Source organism: Diabrotica virgifera, chromosome 1 (genome assembly GCF_917563875.1).
Source record: "Diabrotica virgifera virgifera chromosome 1, PGI_DIABVI_V3a".
Taxonomy (NCBI): domain Eukaryota; kingdom Metazoa; phylum Arthropoda; class Insecta; order Coleoptera; family Chrysomelidae; genus Diabrotica; species Diabrotica virgifera.
In genome coordinates, this window is record NC_065443.1 from 151,448,376 (window position 1) to 151,471,681 (window position 23,306).

Sequence of the window (23,306 nt, forward strand, 5' to 3'; positions counted from 1 at the left end):
TATACTTATCCGAGTCAGAATATTGAGTAAGACAATGTTCACAAGTGTACGTCATTTTCAAGGTTAGATGTGCAAAAATTAACTAAGTCAATGTGATGATAGTAACAAAAATAGAAACACTTACAGTACAGCTAGTATTCACAACACACCAATCAAAACAAATAACAAATAACTGACTTAAAAAGCTTTCTTCCATTTTTTCCTTATTTCTTGTGTTCGTAAGCATCATTCTCACTAGCCTCAGAAACTTTTCTGGTATTTAGAATATTATCATGGCCTTATACAGCATCCTTTGGTGTATGGAGTTTTTAAACGTATAAATGTAATAGACAAATTACAGAAAAAAAAAACAAATTTTTCATTATTTGAGATTAAAGCATTTTTATTTAACTTATAGACAAATAATACTACTATGTAAGTACTATGCAATTTTGATATTCTTCGTGTTTTATTTTACGGTAATTTTAATTTTTAAAGATCTATCTGAGGGTTGTGACAAATTTGTGTTTGATTCTGAAAAATAGAAAAAAATGTTAAATAGCTTACAGTAATAAAATACTTACAGTACCTATATAAATATTAAATAATTTTACAGTAACATAATATTTTAGGATACTTTTAGAAGGTAACAGAATATTAATAAATAATCATTTCGTTGTGAATGGAAACAGGAGCCGTCTTATTTTAGTTAGTTCAGAGAGCTCCAAAAGTGCTCTAACTAATTTCGACTCTTCTTAGAGTCTCTTCAGAGAGCACATATCTTATTCTCTCTGAACCAGAACCACTAAAGTTCTGGCCGCCAGCCTCGATCCACAAACGAAAGATTATGATAACATGGATTCCGTGGCGGCATCTGCTAAAAACGAACGAAAGTTTTACTTTTAATATTAACAATATTAAAAATAAAACTTTATCAGAACTAATCTTTTGGTTACACCATTCGTGACTTCTAAAATTTGCAAGCCAACGCATCGCCGGAGCAAAAAAGGCCGAGGGAGATCTATGAAGTTGCATCTCATTACCCGTCTGTCCAGCACGGTAAAATTCCAACAAAGATTAGTTCCCAATACTCAGAATAGGAGTAGAACTAATAAAATTAATAAATAATCATTTCGTTGTGTATCTAAACAATTGTTGTTGTGTTGATCTTTGTGATTGATCTTTCTTAATTGTCATTAATATTATGTTGAAATGGGGAGTGGACTTCCTATATTAACAAGTTCCTGATACAGATTAAATTGATTTGTTTTGTTAATGGGACATTCAAGTAACACATATTATGTTATTTATTTACATTCACAAAAAGAAGTATCACTAAAATTAATTTCTACTCAACTTTAAACTCATTTATAATTTTTTGTTTACTAAAAGGTAAAAAGTCAACTTGATCTATTTTTATATCTGCAGGAACATTTAAAATATTGCCTATATTTGTTAATTTATTAGCCTCTGTGTTCTTTTAAATCTAATATGGCCTTGAATCTATATTATGATATTATGATATTAAGATCTATTATAATCTATATAAGAGTCTATATTATGATATTACTTCCTCGGGCAGTTCAATTATTATTTGTTGGGTTAGAGGACATTCTGGAATATTTGGAAATGAAGAAGTCGACAAGTTAGCTAAATCTGCAGCTTTAACCTTACGGAACATAAACAACATACTTCTACCAGTAACCGATATAGATAATATCAGTAAAAACCATTGCAAACAAAATTGGCAACGTGTATATAACCAAAGTACAACGGGAATAAATTTTAGAAATTGCCAACCACTAATTCCCAATGAGAGATGGTTTAAATAAGAATCAAATAGGCTATTTATAAAAACAATAAACAGAATGAGGTCAAATCACGCACTAACCCCAGCATACAAACACAGCATAGGTATCAGTGATAACTAAAGACTGGATTATATGCAAAATGCATATGCATATATATGCTGCATATTTCTCATGTTTTTCATAAATGCATATGCCTTGCATATTTGGAGATTTAAGAGCATATAAATGCATATTTTGATGGGAATTTACTCTACCCCATTTAAAAATAAGGTATATATTAGTAACATCAACATCCATTAAAATAAAATGTGAAAGTAAATATTTTGCTGTTAAGCTCCTTTGTTGTTGTACCCATAAACATAATGGGCGTTATTTATAGCTGCAGGTATCATTATCCGGATATTTAAGATTTATAGACTTCTCAGAATTTACAAATTACCTAAGTAAATACCGATTATATTTTGAATAACATTACAAATATTACCTGTACTTTCTGCTGGTGTCGGCCAACTATGAATTATTCTGGGAAAACCAACCAAAACGAAATTTTAAGCATTTTAAGGGTAGGATAGATTATTTTATTTTATGAATGGTTAGTCTTAAATCAATCGCCGATTATTCAACTTTTGTGATTGCAAGTTATTGACTATACTGTGTAAAAAAATCATTTTATTATTATTGTGAAAATGCCTAAAGTAGCAAGGGAAAAATCAAGTCTTCTCAGAAGTTGGATTGGAAGTAACAATCATCTAAAAGTTATCGACAGTGAAAGTATGTTTTGCACCATTTGTGATAAAAAGGTAAGTTCTCCACTTCAATAGATTTTTAAACTTATCAAACTTCTTTGCACATCTATGTGTCTGTCTATTCTAAAATGACAAACCGTCCCATTTCTTCAAAAACTGTTTTTTAAAGTTCGCAACGGTTTGGCTTATACAGAGCGAGGTGTTGAGAGTGGCCCACCCTGTATACTACGGTACACTGACTGTACTTTATTGTTTGACGATTTCAATTTCACTTTGAGAAATAAAAAAAAATTGGGGGAGGTTTAAAAAGTTTGATCATTTTAATGTAGGTATCTATTTACGAAAACATCTAAAACATCATTATCATTATATTCCAGATTCCATGTCAAAAGAAATTCCAAGTAGTTCAACACATAAAAACTTCACTTCACCAAACTAAGCTATCAAAAAATGATAATAAACCTCGCCAGCAGATTCTACAGAACAGTTTGCAGATTCAGAATACGTCAGTTGGGCAAGAAACCTTTGCAAAGGATTTATGCCATTTTTTTTTGAACTGCAATATCCCTCTGCACAAGTTAGAACATAAATCGTGTCAAAACTTTTTAAAAACTTATTGCAAGATTAAAGATAAACCAGCTCAAATACCAAGTTCTTCAACTCTTCGGAAAAAATATGTCAGTGCATGTTACAAAGATGTGATGACGAGTATTAAAAATCAGTTAAAAGCCGAATATCTTTGGATTTCCGTCGACGAAACAACGGATACAAAGGGTCGACAAATTGCGAATCTAATTGTTGGAGTTCTTAACGACTCTGGCGATTTTAAAAACTCATACTTAATTAGTGTAAAATGTTTGGAAAAAACAAACTATGCTACAATAGCTAGATTTGTTAACGAATCCCTAACAAATTTTTTTTTACCTGATCAAGTACCATTTGAAAAAATATTATTAATGCTTAGTGATGCCGCCTCATATATGATGAAAGCTGCATCCAATCTTAAAATCTTTTTCCCTAATTTAATTCACTGTACATGTTTGGCGCACGGCCTAAACAGAGTTGCAGAGAAAGTTAGAATTGAATTTCCCAATGTAAACACCTTAATAAATAATGTAAAAAAAGTATTTCTGAAAGCACCACTACGTGTACAGGTATATAGGGAGATGCTTCCCGATATTCCTTTACCACCAGAACCAGTATTAACCAGATGGGGAACTTGGCTTAAAAGTGCTATATTTTTATCTGAACACTACGACGACATCAAAAGCGTTATTTCAAGTTTTGATCCGACTTGTACCGCTATTGATAACTGTCAAAATATTTTTAAAGAAAAGTCTATTAAAAATCAATTGTTGTATATAAAATCGAATTTCGATATCATTGAAAGTTCAATTACAAAATTAGAGGCTCAAAATTTATGTCTTCACAATAGTATGTCTATTGTTGATTCGGTTAAACAGAAAATAACAAATCTGAATGGGGAAATTGGAGTAAAAATTAAAGATAAACTTGATGACGTTTTAAACAAAAATGAGGGTTTCACTTTATTGCGTTCAATAAATAATATAATCAATTTTGGAAACTTCGATGAAAATATTAATATGGATCCGTCTCTAATAGCAAAGTTTAAATATGCCCCAATTACATCTTGTGACGTTGAGAGATCTTTTTCTGCCTATAAACAAATATTAACAGATAGAAGACATAATATTAGTTTAGAAAATATGAATCAATATATGATTATTTATTGTAACAATAAAAATATGTAAATTTGTTTTATTGTACTCTTTTTATAATATTAGTTTAGAAAATATGAATCAATATTGTAACAATAAAAATATGTACATTTATTTTATTGTACTCTTATTTATCTTGTGGTCAAAATAAAATATTTTGCCGTTTTATTTGTCACAAAACCTGAAGTTAAAAAAATATATTAAGAAATAATAATACAATTTGGTTTAAATTCAAACCTATTTATTTATTTTTATTATTTTTTATTTATTTATGTATTTAACGTAAACCATAAAATTATTCATATAAAAATAAGTGCATATATAAATGCATATTTGCATGTTAATTGTGCATATTCAGCTTGTTTTAAAATGCATATTGCATGCATATTTTAGACATTTTTTAGTGCATATTTTCCAGTCTCTAGTGATAACCCACCCATATTGCGCCTGTGGTGAAATGGGAGATCTACAGCAACTCATATTGGAGTGTGGACAGTACAGACAAAATATTAAAGTAATGTATGAAAAGTTAATTGATCTAAATTGTCCTTTACCTGTCAATTTAAACGATATTCTTTTTCCAAAAAATAAGCAGACGTTACAATGCCTTTACGAATATGTAACGTCCTGTAAATTTAAGTTTTAAATAGGCTTTGATAATAAAATTAAAAATTGTAAAAATATCACACAAAATTGAAAAATGTATCCATTAATATATTATAACACCCTGTAAATTTAAATAAGTAGGCTTAGATATTAACTTAAAATTGTTATTGTAATACCATACAAAAAAAATAGTCTGGCTAATTGGCTATATCAAAGCCATTAATAAAAAAATGGCCTTGAATCCAAGCTAAGATTACATTAAATCTTGCTTCCACTGCCTCAATAATGAGTGTTTTAAGTGGCTATTACATTATCCTAAATTCAGGACCGATATTCAGGATACGATTTAGGACACTGAATTCAGTCACCGAAGTTCGCGATTACACTATCCTAAATTTAGGATCGTAAATTATAAAAGACAGGGTTTGAAAACCAAGAGTTAAAACCACAGGGGTTCGGTTTAAGCAGGTAAATCCTTTATAGACGGAGAGCTAGAGGCGAGAAATCATCGTCATAAGTAATATGGAGTTTGGCATGTGAAATGTGTCTATTGTATATTGATAACTATGACCCCTTTCAGGCTGACACCTCAGTGGATACAGGAGGTAGCAATAAGGGATGAAAGGGGAAAGTTGGTGCAGTCATTAAATGTTTTCACCTTCTATTTTGTTAAACCTCCATCGATTTGCATGAAAATTGGTGAGTAGTTAGAGTATAACTCAAGAAACAAAACTGATATGGTTCCAACGTGCGCTTTTACCCTGGGGGTGGATGCCACCCCTTCTCGCGGGTGAAAACTATTTTATTAAAAATAACCCCACTAATCGATAGAGGGACAAATTTTAAGCAAAATTTGTTACTTCTAATTATTAAAATAAATCAATACTTTTTGAGTTATTAAAGATCAAAGATTTGAATTTTTCGTGAAATAAATGCATGATGTAAAGCGGTTTTTCGTGAATAATTCAAAAACTGTAAGTTTTATCAAAATAGTTATGATTACCAAAATTGAACACAATAAAAAATAAAAGAGATTTATTATTCGAAAAACCTTTGTAGTCCAGAAAGCCACTGCGCATCCGCTAGGAAAAATATTCTAATTCGGATTTTTTGCACAATCTTACTCAAAAAGGACCCCTTTTAACAAATTTGCATGTTGCCAGGACCAAAAGTTGGTCAAAAATTTTTTAAACGTTTTTTTTTTTCCTAAAATTATTTTTTTTGCACGGAACAAAATTTTTTTAGGTTTTTTGGATCATTCCAAATAGAAAATGTCTTTAGTGACTTTTCTCTAAAGTTGATAGTTTTTGACATATAAGCGATTAAAAATTGAAAAATTTCGAAATCGGCCATTTTTAACCCTCAAAAACTATGTGAAAAACTGAAAATTTGAATGTTGCCAAGGTAAGTAGATATTCTTTAAACATCGATTGATGAAATCCCGAAGAGTTTTTTGCAATACAGTATTCAAAACTCCTTTGTTTTTTAATTGCTAATCAAGCGTGCGCGACACTATTTTCCACCGTTGCATGTGTATGCAGTATGGTGCAAATGAAAGGAATAAATTTGTTATTTCGTAAACCGGCGACTTTAAGGAAAAATTCCGAAACAGGTCGATTTTTATTTTTAAGTTATGATATTGTGACATATATGGTATACCAGTGACGTCATCCATCTAGGCGTTATGACGTAATCTATGATTTTTTTAAATGAGAGTACGGGTCGTGTGCTGGCTCATTTGAACGGTTCTTCAATTCTCTATTCAGTAATATAAACATGTACATAATTATTTATACAGGGTGTCCAAAAAATTTTTATTAATTTAAATCATTTGGCAAATTGACAAAAAAATTAAATTATTGGACACCCTGTATAAATAATTATGTAAATGTTTATATTACTGAATAGAGAATTGAAGAACCTTTCAAATGAGCTAGCACACGACCCCTATTCTCATTTAAAAAAATCATTGATTACGTCATCACGTCCAGATGGATGACTTTACTAGTATACCATATATGCCACAATATCATAACTTAAAAATAAAAATCGACCTGTTTGGGGATTTTTTGTTAAAGTCGCCGGTTTACGAAATAACGAATTTATTCCTTTCATTTGCACCATACTGCATACACATGCAACGGTGGAAAATAGTGTCGCGCACGCTTGATTAGCAATTAAAAAACGAAGGAGTTTTGAACATTGTATTGCAAAAAACTCTTCGGGATTTCATCAATCCATGTTTAAAGAATATCTACCTACCTTGTCAACATTCAAATTTTCAGTTTTTCACATAGTTTTTGAGGGTTAAAAATGGCCGATTTCGCAATTTTTCAATTTTTAATCGCTTATATGTCAAAAACTATCAACTTTAGAGAAAAGTCACTAATGACCTTTTCTGTTTGGAATGATCCAAAAAACCTAAAAAAAATTTGTTTCATGCAAAAAAAAATAATTTTAGGAAAAAAACAAAAGAAAACGTTTAAAAAATTTTTGACCAACTTTTGGTCCTGGCAACATGCAAATTTGTTAAAAAGGGCCCTTTTTGAGTAAGATTGTGCAAAAAAATCCGAATTAGAATATTTTTCCTAGCGGATGCGCAGTGGCTTTCTGGACTATTGAGAATTAACAAATAGTGAGTTATAGGTGATGTAATGTATATTTTTTTCGTCTAGTACCCAAATCTAAGTATTCAAGCTCAAATAACGGGAAAACGGTGCATTTTATAAAATATATTTACTGAATACTTGTCAAAGTACTCAAGAATACCTATCAAGTGAGGTCCAGATGAAGTTTATAACATCAAAGCTAAGCAAGTGATGGTGAAAATCAGGGGCGGATTTATTCATTAGTGGGCCCGGTGCTAATTCTTATAGAGGGCCCTACCCAACTCTTTTTTGACAAGGCACTTTAAAAATTAAAACAATATAAACTTCAGTACATTTGAAATCATGCAGAAGATACAAGGCTAAGACAAGGTAACGCTTTTTTTCTTTGTTTATTTTCAACAAATGCTTTTATGACACTTTCAAAATCAATTTCCCCCAATACGTCATTCTCAATAGAGCAGATCGATAACGAAACTAATCTGTTCTCGCTCATTGATGACCTTAATTTATTTTTAATAAAGCTTAATTTTGAAAATGATCTTTCGGATTCGCAGTTCGTGATAGGTATAGTTAAATATATTCTTAAAACAATATAGGTATTTGAAAACACTGAAACAAGGACTTTTTCGATAATAATATCCAACATGTCTTTAGGTGTTACTATAGAATTCTCGGAATTAGGAAGAGATAAAATAAAATTTTGAAAAAATATAATCTCTTCGATAAATGCATGATCTATATGAAGCGGGTACGTTTCGATAAGATTTCGCGCATATTGTTTTAATGTTTCACCTTCAATAGTGCGAAAATTTCCAAAAAATGCAAAAAGATTAGATACATAACCGTATGCTTCACGTCGCTTGTCTAACTCTGTCACTAATGTATCGATCGATAAATAATATGTTTCGACTTTAAATTTGTTTGAACCTTCTAAATGTGAAGAGGCCCCGTCTGGAATTTTTTTTTTGAATCTGCTCGTTTTTTTGAATAATCAAATTTAACGTATAAACTCAATTTTTTTGCTTTTTCATCAAAGTATTCAAAAATTTTCACGGTGTTTTTGTATACTACTGTGTAGTCCTTGTAGTAGAAGTGTGCCAGTGTTTAGATCCAGACCAGGTTTTTGAAGAATAGTACTAACTGTTCCAAGTTGTTTTAAAATTTCGTTCCAAAATACGGTTAAAAAAGCAGTTTCAAATTTCTCAAGGATTTTTACTAAAGTTCCGCTTTCTAATTTTGTTTCCTTTTTCTCATCGGGATCGTCGCGAATAACAGTAAGACCATCGTGAATTTGATCATAACTAGCTTCTAATGCTTTTGTAGCATCCTCTCGACATGACCATCTGGTGGACGAAAGTGACTTCAGTGTAAATTTTGTACGATTTTCTTGCATCTTTCTTGTAAGAACATCCCACCGATGAGTTGAACTAGCAAAAAAAGCGTACAATTTTTGTAAAAACATGAAGAAATGAGATACTTCTGTAGATGTCTCTACGCTGCATTGGCCCACTAGATTTAAAGAATGTGCAAAGCACGGCACATAAAATGCAAGGTTGTTCCTGTTTTTAATTTCGGCTTGAAGTCCCTTGTATTTCCCAGACATGTTACTCGCGTTGTCGTAAGATTGACCGCGACAATTCATAATGTTAATATCATGACGTTCTAAAAATTCTAAAACTACACTAGTCAAAGAAGCACCAGTATGACTAAATATAGGTAAAAATGTCAAAAATCGTTCATGAACTTTATTAGAAGAGCAATATCTAATAATCACTGAAAGTTGGTCGGTGTGTGATATATCGGGCGTAGAGTCTACGATCAAAGAAAAATATTTAGAGTTTTTAACTTCACCAATAATCTTGTTTTTCACTTCACCGCCAATAATATCAATAAACTGTTCATATATAGTTTTTGATAAATATGACACGTGTCCACTACCTTTACCGCCATACCTTTCAATGTGTGTTTTAAGGAAAGGATCAAACTCAGAAATTAGTTCTAGTATTCCCATGAAATTTCCATTTCTACTATCACCAAATTTTTCTACGCTACCACGAAATGATAAGCCTCTTTCCGCTAGAAATTTTACGACCGTAACTACCCTTCTAAACACGTTCATCCAGTACTCAGTTTCTTGAATAAACTGATTAGCTAAGCTTTTGTCTATACGATTCTTTAAATTAAGTCTGTTTAACAATAAAAACATACTCTCACGATGTTCTACACTATTTTCGTGAGAAAGTGTGCTTTCTTCTGCTTTACCCCAGTTTGAGAACCCGTGGTGAGCAAACGCACTTACACTTTTTACCGAAAAAAGCTTACACGCGAAACAGTAGATGTTTCCAGTTGAAGGTGAATACATGATCCATTTTCGAGGTACAGTTTCTCCATTGCTTATTCTTTTTTGAAATAATTTACCGGAAAGACTTCTATTTTGTGTTTTGAAGTTACGCTTGGAAGCTACATACACGCCATCATTGTTTTGAAAATATTCTGAGCCTTTTTCTACACAACTTGATCGAAATGCATCTGTTAGACTTGTTGGCCACAATGATACATCATTAGAAACTAAAAACCCAGAGGATGTGGACGCTGCCAAATGAGAATCATTGTTAGAATTTTCACTCAACTCATCTTTTTCTGTCAAATGGGGTTTGCTTGTTGATGCAACATCAATTGAATCATTTATTTCCTTGTCATCGTGCGTAATTAACAGAGGTTTGGCGTTGTTTTCTCCTTGGTTCTTAAAAAACATGGTCAATTTCGGTAACTTTTGAACTCTGCTAAGTTTTTCTTCTTTTGCCTGAAAAAAATTAAAATTGCATAGACAGATTCGAACCCCGATGCAAATTTACTGCTTTTTGATCGATTGTTTTGAAGCATATATTTTTATTAAATCATACAATGTTACAATGAGTCACAACAAAAACAATAAATTTACTTAATGCTTTTATTCTTTAAATATACCAATCAAATAAAATTTCAATATATGTAAAACATAAGATAACTTTTCGTGCTTATTGCAAATTGCAAGGCTGTAAAAGCTTTTTTCTGTGTGTATTACCGACTATTACCCTAGTTTTAAAAACCAATTATTCAGTATTTATTGTTAATTATTTAAATAAATTACGCATGAAAACGAACTTACAAAGTCTCAAATTAAAGGTTGTCCCATTAGGTTTTTAAAGAAAAATTGTAAAAACCTCTATGTAATCATTAATTTAGGCTAAAGTTTAAAAAACCAATTTATAAGAAAAATTAACCTGCTTTTCCTTGTTGAAATAATTGTGCCGTCATCTGAAGCGTATCTTTTTCAAAAATATCTTATTATTTTGCCCAAACTTTGTTTTAAAAAAGGACAAAAACTGTTCGGAATTAAATTATGTTTTTTTATTTGATTAGGCTAAAAGTTGAGCTAATATAAATTAAGTAAATAAACTCACCTTTCGCTTAGCGGCTCCGCTTTTATGCTGCTTAAGTGACATTATAGGTATGTAGTTACAAGCGTATAATCGTAATGTATTTAAACAATATTAATTAGCACTCACAAACACTAGAACTAAAAATTAATCCGAACCGAATAAATAAAATTCACCAGCATCAACTCACGAGTCACAACCTAATGATAAATGACTAAAATCTAACGCCAACACAAGTAGGTATGAATTACCAATTGTCGTCTTTGATGTTCTTCAGCTACTTTACTTGGTTGTAAACAAAAGCTTTACTTGTTGTTAAGCTTAAAGGGTAAAGTAGGTATATTTTATATTTCATTTCTTAACTTTATGGAACCCATTGAAAGACATCTATTTTTGTCAAACACCTTTAACTTTCAGAGCGATTTAAAAGCATTGTATTGTAAGATTTCCGAAAAGGAGATGTAAAAGTATACCTGCTAATCTGTTGCCATTTATGTCATGTCATAAAAGGGTGGTTATCGGGTGTTCATTTCCTTTTCTCTCAGAAAAAAGATTATATGAAATTGTCAATACAACAATAATTTCAAAGTAATTTTTACAATAAATAAGAGGAGTTTGGTAGGGTAAGTACGACGGCGCGTCAGAATGCCAAATACGTAATTTTAGACAAATGTGTAGGTCTTCTGGGGGCCCCTTCAACCTGGGGGCCCGGTGCTACAGCACCTCTAGCCCCCCCCCTAAATCCACCACTGATGAAAATAAGAGAACCCTTTCGAGTTTTTAGGAAAAAGTGAAAATTAAAACATACGCTATTTATAAATTTATTTTGAAATTTGTTAACAGAATAATTTTTAAAGGAATTTCGGGAATGAAGTTAGGATTATAATTTATTATCAAGTTCGTTTTATTACAATTTAAATATAACAATTTAAAAATGCGAGCATTATTATAACGAAAACTTTGTTTTTTATGTATTTAAATTTCTAATATGTAAAATTGCTGTTATGAAATGTTGTTTAGAATTAAAAATTATGTTTAATGTGCAATTATATCCTACTATTTAAATATTGTGAGCTATAAAGGCACTTTACTGAGCGAATTTCTTGAGCGAAAGTCATATTTTTTACACATCGACTAAAATCGATACAATTTTATATAATCTTATGTTTATGATTGCATCTTGGATTGTAGACCGTGCAGATCTTTTTATGAAGAATAATTTTTGTTCGCAAAATTAATAATAAAAGAGTTATAAATGAAAATGATGATTGGTAGATGTCTCTAATTTGAGAAAAAAATTAAATATTTTCTTTTTATTAGAAGAATGTAGATAATAGTTACATTATTATAATAATTATTAATTATTTAATTATAATAATAACAACTATTGCATATATTAGAACACAGTTTTTAATTCCAAACAATTTTTCGTAGTAACAATAATTTACAACAGTGTGAAAAAAAGGTACTTTAATCTTGAGCGAAATTCATATTTTTTAAAATACCTCCTATAATATAGATACTAAAATATTATTTTTATATTATTTCGATATTTAATTGAATTTTTTCTATCGATATAAACTTAGTGGCGGTTCTAACCAGGGGTAGGGGGGCAGCTGCCCTCCCCTTCAGTTTTTACAGTACTTTTGTACTATAATTTTCGTTAAAAAGGCACGTTATCTTGTTTATTCACCGGTTGTGTTCCCTTGCCCCCCACCTTTTTTGGTCTAGAACCGCCCCTGTATAAACTGAATATGTACAGAAACTGAGGGTGTCCTATAATGGGCACACTTGACATAATATTCAAATACATTTTTGCTATATTTTTTATAAATGTTTTAAAACCATTTTAAAAACTTATATAAATAATATAATAATTAAGCTCAAAATTTTTGAAGCCTAAACTTTGAAAAATGTTTGTAGCATAATGTTTAATGGTATCAACTTTTCCGGGACCTCATTTGATACATATTTCTAAGTACTTTGACAAGGGTTTCAGTAAATATATTTTATAAAATGCACCGTTTTCCCGTTATCTGAGCTTGAATACGTAGATTTGGGTACTAGCCAAAAAAAATATACATTCCATCACCTATAACTCATTTTTTATTAATTCTCAAAGGTTTTTCGAATAAGAAATCTCTTTTATTTTTTATTATCTTCAATTTTGGTAATCATAACTATTTTGATAAAACTTGCAGTTTTTGAATTATTTACGAAAAACCGCTTTACATCATGCATTTATTTCACGAAAAATTCAAATCTTTGATCTTTAATAACTCAAAAAGTATTGACTTATTTTAATAATTAGAGGTAATAAATTTTGCTTAAAATTTGTCCCCCTATCGATTAGTGGGGTTATTTTTAATAAAATAGTTTTCACCTCTGAGAAGGGGTGGCATCCACCCCCAGGGTAAAAGCGCAGGTTGGCACCATATTAGTTTTATTTCTTGAGGTATGCTCTAACTACTCACCAATTTTCATGTAAATCGATGGAGGTTTAACAAAATAGGAGGTGAAAACCTTTAATGACTGCGTTAACTTTCCCCTTTCATCCCTTATTGCTACTCCCTGTATCCACTGAGGTGTCAGCCTGAAAGGGGTCATAATTATCAATATACAATAGACACATTTCACATGCCAAACTCCATATTACTTATGACGATGATTTCTCGCCTCTAGCTCTTAGACTATTAAAAGCAGGTAAAAAAACAAAAGCTTTTCCTAATCAGATTTGAACAACCAGCTTGAGTGACGGACGTGTCGAGTGAATTACATGTCGTGTCGGTGACATGTTTATCGTTTTGAGTACAAAAGGTACAGTATTGTACCAGATGTTCTCTGATTGTACACTGTATACCAATCCGATTTTAGACGGCACTGTACCGTCGCCCCCGTACGAAATTATTCCGATTCGACTTTTTTACACAAATTTACTCAAAAAGAGGTCCTTATAACAAATCCACATGGTGCTGGGAGCAGGGACGTAACTAGGCCGTATTTCACCCGGGGCAAGAAATGACTTTGGCGCCCCCCCCCCCCCCGGCCAGATGCCTTATGAGTCATACAAAGACTCAACCACCCTAAATACCAATGAACCACAAAAAAGTAATAAATTGCTTTTTTTCACAATTATTTATGAAGTCTTCGTCTAAAAGGAGAAAGGTATGGTAAATAATTGCTCAATGTAAGATATTAAATAATAATTATTTAATTTCTTAAATAGATGATAATTACATTTTTGTACAAAATGAAAGCCCTAAACAAACTTTAAAATGAAACTTTTCGGGCTTTTTTTGCTGCAAATGTTTTAACAATGTCATCAAAAGATATTGCTGAAGCTATTTTGTGCTCTATTGATATGATGGCCAAGTTGGTTAGTCGTTGTTGTCCTGTCAAGTTCCTGATGTAGTTTTTTATTATCTTCAGTTTACTAAAACTTCTTTCATTTGATGCGACTGAAACGGGAATTGTAAGAAAAAGTTTCAAAGCTGTGGTTATATTGGGATAGGCATCATGGAGACCGTTTTGGCAAATATAAACCAAAAGGTCGAGTGGAGTAGCCTTTTCATGTTAGAGCCTAAATCCAATGCATGGTACTTGAAGCTTTCCACTTCTACTTCCAACTCACTCTGATCCAAATCATCCTTGTAGGTAACAGCCAGTTCGTTAGCATGGGTCTTTAACTCCTTTTCAGACATTTGTTCAAATTTAGCCCCATTTAAGAAACCAAATAAAACATTCACATTTTGGATGGCTTCAAATCTTTGTCGCAGTTCAGAAAGAATCCTGTCTATAATTTGTATAGTTAAGAGCTCAAACTTGTTTTCCTCTGATAGTTCGTTTGATTCATCTTCTGCTTTTTCGTCAAACATCCGCTTCTTTTTCCGCTTGCGTACTTCTTTGAAGTGTGGATCTATGTTGATCTTTGCTGAAATATCTTTAGCCTCCTTCACTGCATCAGCTGAACAAATTTACCGTTGAGCTTCAAATTCTGTGATCAATCGACTGATGTGTCTTGCCGATCTATCTACAGTGATGTCCTCCTTTTGAAGAAGCTTGTTGACGATGTCAATGCGGCATAATTGTTTATACCAAAAACAGGAGAGAACAACAAACTCAAACGTACTAACATTTTTTAGGTGATAGTTCGCTTCTGTTTTCGTTTCAGGTATTGTTAGTGTACTGGATTTTAGTTCATTGAGGGCATCTACAACTTTTTCTAAGTGCTTATACACAACAGTCACAGCTTCCTTCTTCGTCGACCATCTTGTATTACTCTGTAGTTTTAGAGATAGAGGGACATGTTTAGATAAAACCTCCCATCTATTGGTGGAGGAAGCAAAGAAATTGTGCAGACAATTAAGAGTGCCGAAGTAGGTCTGTGCCTCTACTGACAAGCTAGCAGCATTTGCACCAACCAAGTTAAGGGAGTGCGCAACACATGGCACAAATAAGGCCAGAGAGCTTTCTTCTAGGATTCTAGCTTGAACACCCTTATACTTGCCGGCCATGTTTGATCCGTTATCATAACATTGCCCTCTACAGTTTTTTATATCTAAACCATCAGTTTGTATTTTGTCCAATATTTTTTCAGACAGAGCCAAACCACTTTTTTCACTAACTGTTATAAAACCAATGAAACTTTCCACAACTTCCGGACCCTCTTCTGTGATCTTTACATAACGTAGAACTTGAGACATTTGTTCTAAATGACTAATATCTGGTGTACAGTCAAACATTATTGAATAATATTTTGAAGCTTTTATTTCTGAAAATATGTGCTCTCTGATTTTCCCAGCAATGATATCCAAAAACTCGTTCTGTATCTGAGGAGAAAAGTAGCTCACTTGCCCTTTTTTATGGCGAGTAATATGCTCTCTTAACTGGGGATGATAATGAGACACTAACTCTATAGTATTTAAGAACCTACCACATCTAGGGTCCCCAAATTCCAGGCTTTCATTAGAATTAGAACCCCGTAACGGGCTACCTTGTTTAGCTAAATTTATGATAACATCAATGATAGCATACAGGACCCCTCTCCAGTGCGCTTCCTCAAGCGCTATCTTGTCTTGTAGCTCTCTATCAATTCCAGTACCTTTATTTAATGATGACTGCAATGATTTCCATGAGCAAAAACACTTTTTGTGAATGAGTGAATTTTCATGCTCAGGAATTCGTTCATTCAATTTTTTCCACTGAGTTAAACCCTTCTCTTTAGCCAAAGCAGAAATATTTTGTTCTGAGTTAGAGCGGGAAAAAATTTTACATGGAATGCAAAATAAGGCATTTTTTGATTTGCTGTATGCTAACCATGTGCGGTGGATCTTCTGGCCACCGGACAAAGTTTTTGTAAACCAGTCTTTGGTTAGTTTTCTACCATCTCTTAAGGTGTTACTTAAATCAGGCTCTACACTTTCTTCCTTTGATAAGCCTGATACTATGAAGCACCTTTCTGTATCCGATAAAGCTGTAGGCCATGTTCCCGGATCTTTAAATTCTATATCAAAATGAGTTGTATGCTCACCTTGCGCTACATCCATTGTCAGAGCTGTAGGAACGTCATCCTCAACAGTCTTAGTGCACGGTTGGATAACACTATCTGCATCATTTTCGCCTTCATCACCTTGTAATGATATTGCTATACATGGGAGATCTTCTAGTTCGTCTACTTCCATCGAACTGGCAGCCTCCACCTCGGTTAAACATTCCTCTTGAACCGCTTCCGGTTGTTCCTTACACATATCACTTGTATTGCAGCTTCCATCATCTGAAAAAAAATTAAAATAAACAACTTAAAATTGAAATATTTAATAATTGTGTTTATTTTTAAACTCGAATATACCAATTGAATAACAAGATGTACCGTAGTTTTTTAATCAATTTAATCAAAATCATATGAAAAAACGGAAGTTTACCGGTACATTTTGATTTGTTAAGGTTCTTATGCAGAAAAGTATCTATTAACTAAAATACAGTCGGAAAAATAAAAGAATACCCATGAACGAACATATAAAACACGCTGTATTTTCCTGTCACCGTGTCACACAAAAAATTGGCCAGCGAAAGTACATGTAATAATTATTGTTACATGTACTTGCACTGGACAATTTCCTTTGTGATACGGTGACAGGAAAATACAGCGTGTTTTATATGTTCGTTCATGGGTATTCTTTCATTTTTCCGACTGTACAATAGTTTTTATTACAATACCATACAATTTAAATATCTTACTCACCTTTTCCTCTCGAGTCGTTAACATTAAGCCATGACGATAACAGGGCAGAAGATTTCTGAGCTACTTTTTCTCTTTCTTTAGCTCTTGTACGAAATTCAGAGCCGGATGGTTTTTTTGACATGGTTTTAAATATAAAACTATCAATATTTTAAATCACTGTGGCACAACGTGTCACCACGACTGGCAGACTCAGACTGTCTGGTTAGTGCGCGAGCCGTGTAACCTCACCCGCACTCGCAAATCACAGAGTCAACAACCCTGCATTATGCAGGGTCGTATGCAGGCTGCATACGACCGCTCAAGGGCAAGGCTACTTCGCGCCTCGCGTGGCATACGTTTAGGCTACGGCTCCACGGGCTGGAAATTGACGCTAGCAGTAGCCGCAAAACGAACTTAAGGTTCCACGGAACGGAATAGGAATAGCCGAACTGAACCGACTACGCACAAGTCCTGTAGTCGGTACAGTTCGGCTATTCCTATTCCGTTCTGCGGAACCTTAAGTTCGTTTTGCGGCTACTGCTAGCGTCAATTTCCAGCCCGTGGAGCCGTAGCCTAACGTTGCCTTTGTTATTTTTGTAGATCTATTTCATTTCTAATTTATATTATTATTTAGTTTTTTGTTTGTTTTTTACTAAATTTGCAAAGACAAATGTACTCCAATCGGTCATGATATTTTAGAGAACTAGGAAAAAAATTTCACTTTTTTGCCCGTTTGGCGCCCGGGGCAGCCGCCCCGCCCGCCCCATCCTAGCTACGTCCCTGGCTGGGAGGTGCCGAGATCGGAAAATTGTTTAAACATTTTTTTAAACAAATTCAAAAAATAAATTTTTTCACTTCGTATACTTTTTTTTAGATTATATGGGTCCTTCTGGGCAAAAAAAGTCTCTTGTGATTTTTCTCTAAAATTAATTTCTGTCGAGTTATACGCAATTTAAAATTTGAAAAATGCGAAAATGGCCATTTTCAAGGCTTAATATTTTAATTAAAAATAATTATTATTATGAAAGTCAGAAAGTGACCAAATTAAAGTTTAAAACCCCTCCTTCAAGAGCCTGAAGAAATTTTGGCATTATTTTATTACAAAGCTATTATTTTTAATTATTAACAATTAGCGCTATATAATAATAATTTTTAATCGAGTTATTAAGCGTTGAAAATGGCTATTTTCGCATTTTTCAAATTTTAAATCGCGTGTAAATAGACAACAATCAATTTTATAAAAAAATCACAAGAGACCTTTTTTGCTCAGAATCACCCAAATTATCTAAAAAAAATTTTTCGAAGTGAAAAAACCTGTGGATTTGTTATAAGGGGACGTTCAAGTATTACGTAACGCAGGTTGGGGGAGGGGCGCTGGCAAAAATCTTCAAAAATTGCGGTACGTAATACTTGAACGTCCTATTACGGTGCGTTACATAGGGGGAGGGGTCAAAAATCTTCAAAAATCGCGTTACGTAATACTTCGCGTTAAAGTTTGTGCAAAAAAAAGAATGTGTGTGTACTTTGTACGCACGTAAGAAGTTATACTTTTATTATATAATTTCAAAGAAATAAATATACTTAACAGGTTATTTGTATTTTATTTAAATATTAAACTAACTTTCTTACCTACCACTTTTAAAATTTTTTTATTAAAACAATACCAAAAATTAAAAAAAAAGAATATGAATCGTCCTGGATTTCTCGATCTCCGGTCACACGCTCGACCACTGAGCTATATTCCTTTTGCTTTGACAGGTTACAAGATTTCTCATACATACTGACAAATTTAATAGACCAAGTGAAGTATACAAAAATACTTTAAATATACTTACTATTATTATAAAATATCTTATTCCCTAGGAAGACAAATCCAAAGACACAAAAATTATAATAAATAATACATTTACTAAAAACACTAATATATCCTTTTAATGACTTATTGGTGCTGACAGCGCTGATACATACATATCTTGAAAGATTAGCAACGAACTACATACTGTCTGTGTGCGCATGCGCCTAGTATGTATTATAAAATTTCACTCCCCATCGTAAAGAAGTATAACTTCAAAAATCTAATCGAAATAATTTCGCTAACCGGGGAGACCATACAGCCTATAGCGCTAATTGTTAATATGTAATTAAAAATAACAGCTTCGTAATGAAATAATGACTAAAGTTTCTTCAGGATCTTGAAAGAGGGGGTTTTAATCTTTGATTTGGTCACTTTTTACTTTCATAATAATAATTTTTAATCAAGTTATTAAGCCTTAAAAATAGCCATTTTCGCATTTTGCATTTTTCAAATATTAAATCGCGTATATCTCGACAATAATCAATTTTAGAGAAAAATGACTAGAAACCTTTTTTGCTCAGAATGACCCAAGTTATCTAAAAAATTTGTTCGAAATGAAACAATTATTTTTGTGAATTTGTATAGAAAAATTGTTTAAACAATTTTTCGACCACTGCACCGCCTGGCACCCTGTGGATTTGTTATACGGACCTGTTTTTGAGAAAGTTTATGCAAAAAAATCGAGTCGGAATAATTTCGCTAACGGGGGCGTCGTTATGGTCCCGACTATTTAGCCATTTAGGATGTCAAAAACCATCCTAATTAGGATGCTAACCGTCTAAATGCGATTACACTATCCTGAATTAAGGACATCTTAAATATCGGACACTAAATTTAGGAAGATGTAATAGCCTCTTTAGTTAGGTTTTCAATATGGTTATTTGTCCCCCACGTGGTGTTATCTGGAAGCATCTGGTTTAGCATCTGACAAAATTATTGCGTGTTTAATATTTCTCTCAATACAATCAGATATTGTCTTGAAGGTATGTATACTCCAAAACTTACTGTCCTCGACTCAGGATCCAAGGAACCATCTGTAAGCATCGATGTATAATTTCAATATGTAGCTGAAATATCGTTAAGAAATTCCGTATAGTCATACGTTCTAGTTTTTTTGTGGGTTGAGAAAATTGTCTAAATTGTTCCTGTTATACACTTAAGTTCAATCTGAAAGCAGGATTTAATATTTTTACCAAAATCTCCTTTATGTCTGGCATCCATAAGAAAGTTATGTGCTGTGCTTAGCCATTTGCACAAGTAGCACAATATATTGTTTTCAAGTTGTCTCCAACCTGTTATGGAATTATTCAGCCGATTAAGGTTGATGTGCATTTTACAGAACGTCAACGTCCCATCACGGACCTGCAACGTCCCGTCAAAATATTTTGTAGTGTATTTTAAGCCAGGATGTCGGCACCGTCACGGAACGACCCGCTCTCAGAACGTCAACGTTTTTCTGAAACAATAGTTTGACTTGACGTTCTGTGTCGTTGCCTGTCCCTGCTTATTTCTAGTCAGGCACGTAGCCAGGTAGGGGGCTTGAGAAATTTTCAGAGAAAGGACAAAAATTGTGTCAGATTTGCAAAACATATTGGCATTAAGCATTAACGGATAACTGTACACTTGTGTTAGAAACCGCTTAGGAGCAATAAAAGAGATTACAAATTTCTTCAGAAACAGTACACATGCTAACAATATTTTACAATACAATACTAACATTCATGCCGCTGATTCAAAGAAAAAATGGCTAACACGTCTATGCGAAACACGTTTCATTGAAAGACACAACAGTGTGTTAACATTTGCGGAGCTATTGCATCCTATTGTTGTAAGCTTAGAAGAAATATCACAGACACCCCAGAAAATATCTTCTTCAGCAGCAAACTTCTTGGTTACAGTTGGAAAAAGTGAGTTAATTGTGAGCCTGTTTGTGTGTGAAAAACTCTTTAGCCTTACTTTGCCCCTGTCTGTATCACTTCAGAAAAAATCTATATATGGTGTCTGCTATTAACCATGCAAAAACATTATTGGAGTCTTTGAAATCTATGAGAAACAATGCAATGAATGCTTTTAGAGACATGTTTACATCAGCTGAAACACTAAGGGCCGGTTGTTCGAACGCTAATCAAGAAGTTGATTATAATCAATCATTTATTGTAATCAATTTTCTTGATGGGAATCAAATCGCGACATGAAAAATACATGTAAAACACTAATCAGCTATTGATTGTAGGTAAAACAGTAATTAAAATATAGCCGCAGCTCTTAAATTATTAAAAATTGCTTATTATTATTATTGATTTGTAAGTAAAAACAAGAAATTAACATCAGAAAGAGTTTAATTATGTTTTATTTTAAATTAAAACCAAAATAATAAAATAAATCAGTCAACATAACCTCAAAATGCGACATCTGTCAGAAGTACGCTTAATCAAATATAATTGTAATTAAATATTTGATAATAATCAGTTTTGATTGGCGTTCGAACAACCGGCCCTAAGTCAGGAAATATTTGATTGTCAGTTGGCAATTCCCCGGCTGATTTGGCTGATTTCACGCCAGACACATCGTTCAAATCCAGAGACTAATTCAGTTGAAGATTATTTCAGAGTAACAATGTACATACTATGTGTTGACTCACTTATTCAAAATTTACCAGAAAGGTTTTGAGCGAATGAAGACATTTTATCTAGTTTTCAAATCCTCCTTCCGGGATTTACAAGTCCTGAAAAAGTAAATCTGTTGGAAAATCTAACTGAATATTTTGAAGGACATCTGTCTCTAGCTGCTGTAAAAGCTGAGTATATACTGTGGTGTAACAGTACAAAAGGAGAACTGAAAAAGGAGACTGAAGTTTTGAAAGTCCTTGAACTATGTGACAAAACGTACTACCGGACAGTACATTACCTCCTGACGGTATTAGCTACTATGCCAGTGACATAGCCACCTTTACTTTAGGTGGCTATGCCAGTGACCACTTGAAGTGTAGAAAGGACATTTTCAACAATGAAAAGGGTGAAAAGTGTTCACAGAAGTTTAATGTCAGATAAAAGGTTGAGCGCACTGGCTATGGTAGCCACCCATCGAGATCTTCTTCTTCTTAAGGTGCCTATCCGTTCCGGATGTTGGCGACCAGCATGGCTATCCTAACTTTGCTTGCTGCTATTCTGAATAGTCCGGTTGTCGATGTATTAAACCACTTTCTCAGGTTTTGAAGCCAAGATATTCTTCTTCTCCCTGGTCCTCTCTTTCCAAATACCTTGCCTTGAAGAATGAGTTGCAACAAGCCATATCTCTGTTCATTCCTCATAACATGGCCAAGATATTCTAGTTTGCGCTCTTTGATTATGTTAATAATCTCGCATTCCTTGCCTATTCTACGTAGAACCTCAATATTAGTCACACGATCCACCCACGAAATTCTCAAAATGCGCCTGTAACACCACATCTCAAATGCCTCGAGTTTTCTCAAAGAAGCCTCGGAAAGTGTCCAGGCCTCTACTCCGTATAATAACGTAGAAAATACATAGCATCTGATGATAGAGATTTTGGTAGCAAGAGGTAAATCGTGGCTTCTGAAAAGAGACTTCATCATTATGAACGCTGATCTCGCTTTTCCTATGCGTTGTTTTATTTCACTTGAGTGGTCCCACTGGCTGTTTATGTTGGTACCAAGGTATGCGTAGCTGTCGACCCTGTCAATTAGTTGTTGGTTAACCAAAAGCTGTGTATTTAATATTTCGCGCTTACTGACTACCATATACTTTGTTTTTTTCGTATTGAGATCAAGTCCGTATTCTCTACTTATATCTGATATGCGCGACATTATTCTTTGCAAACCATCTAGACTGTCTGCAAAAACTACAGCGTCGTCGGCATATCTAATGTTGTTCAGACGCACTCCGTTGACTAATACGCCTTCCTGTAGTTCTCCCAGCGCTTGCTCGAAGATACATTCAGAGTATATATTAAACAGCACCGGGGACAGGATGCATCCTTGCCTCACTCCTCTATCTATGGAGACTGCCTCTGTTAATTGGTCTTCCACTTTAATATTGGCAGTTTGGTTGTAATACAAATTATATATGATTCTCAAGTCTCTATCATCTACTCCCGCTTCTTTCAAGATGTTTATGAGTTTATCATGTTTTACTCTATCAAACGCCTTTTTGTAGTCGATAAAACAAATATACACTTCACAGTCAACATCCCTGCATCTTTGCATAAGCACTTGGACAGCGAATAGAGCCTCTCGGGTGCCTAAGGCATCGCGGAATCCAAACTGCGTCCATGATATCTGTTGTTCGCATTTTTTATATATT

General features: G+C 33.2%; 1 protein-coding gene across 1 annotated transcript; it reads right to left on the reverse strand.

Moving 5' to 3' along the window:
- Positions 1 to 448: 448 nt before the first annotated feature.
- On the reverse strand, positions 449 to 17,452 carry LOC126891816 (zinc finger MYM-type protein 5-like). Its single transcript, XM_050661087.1, has 3 exons — positions 17,151 to 17,452; positions 15,843 to 16,682; positions 449 to 513 (listed from the first exon to the last, which is right to left on the reverse strand). Exons 1-3 carry the CDS (start codon positions 17,269 to 17,271, stop codon positions 449 to 451), a joined length of 1,026 nt encoding a protein of 341 aa, XP_050517044.1. The 5' UTR covers positions 17,272 to 17,452.
- Between the last annotated feature and the right edge of the window lie 5,854 nt (positions 17,453 to 23,306).

Bases quoted from the DNA above. Each gene is read 5' to 3' on its own strand.
- LOC126891816 (XM_050661087.1), bottom strand. From the start codon at position 17,271: ATGTCAAAAAAACCATCCGGCTCTGAATTTCGTACAAGAGCTAAAGAA. The intron at 16,683-17,150 runs GTGAGTAAGATA...ATTTTTTTTCAG, and splicing joins TAACGACTCGAGAGGAAAAG to ATGATGGAAGCTGCAATACA. The intron at 514-15,842 runs GTAGGTTCTTAA...TCTATTTTTCAG, and splicing joins ATTTGGGGACCCTAGATGTG to AATCAAACACAAATTTGTCA.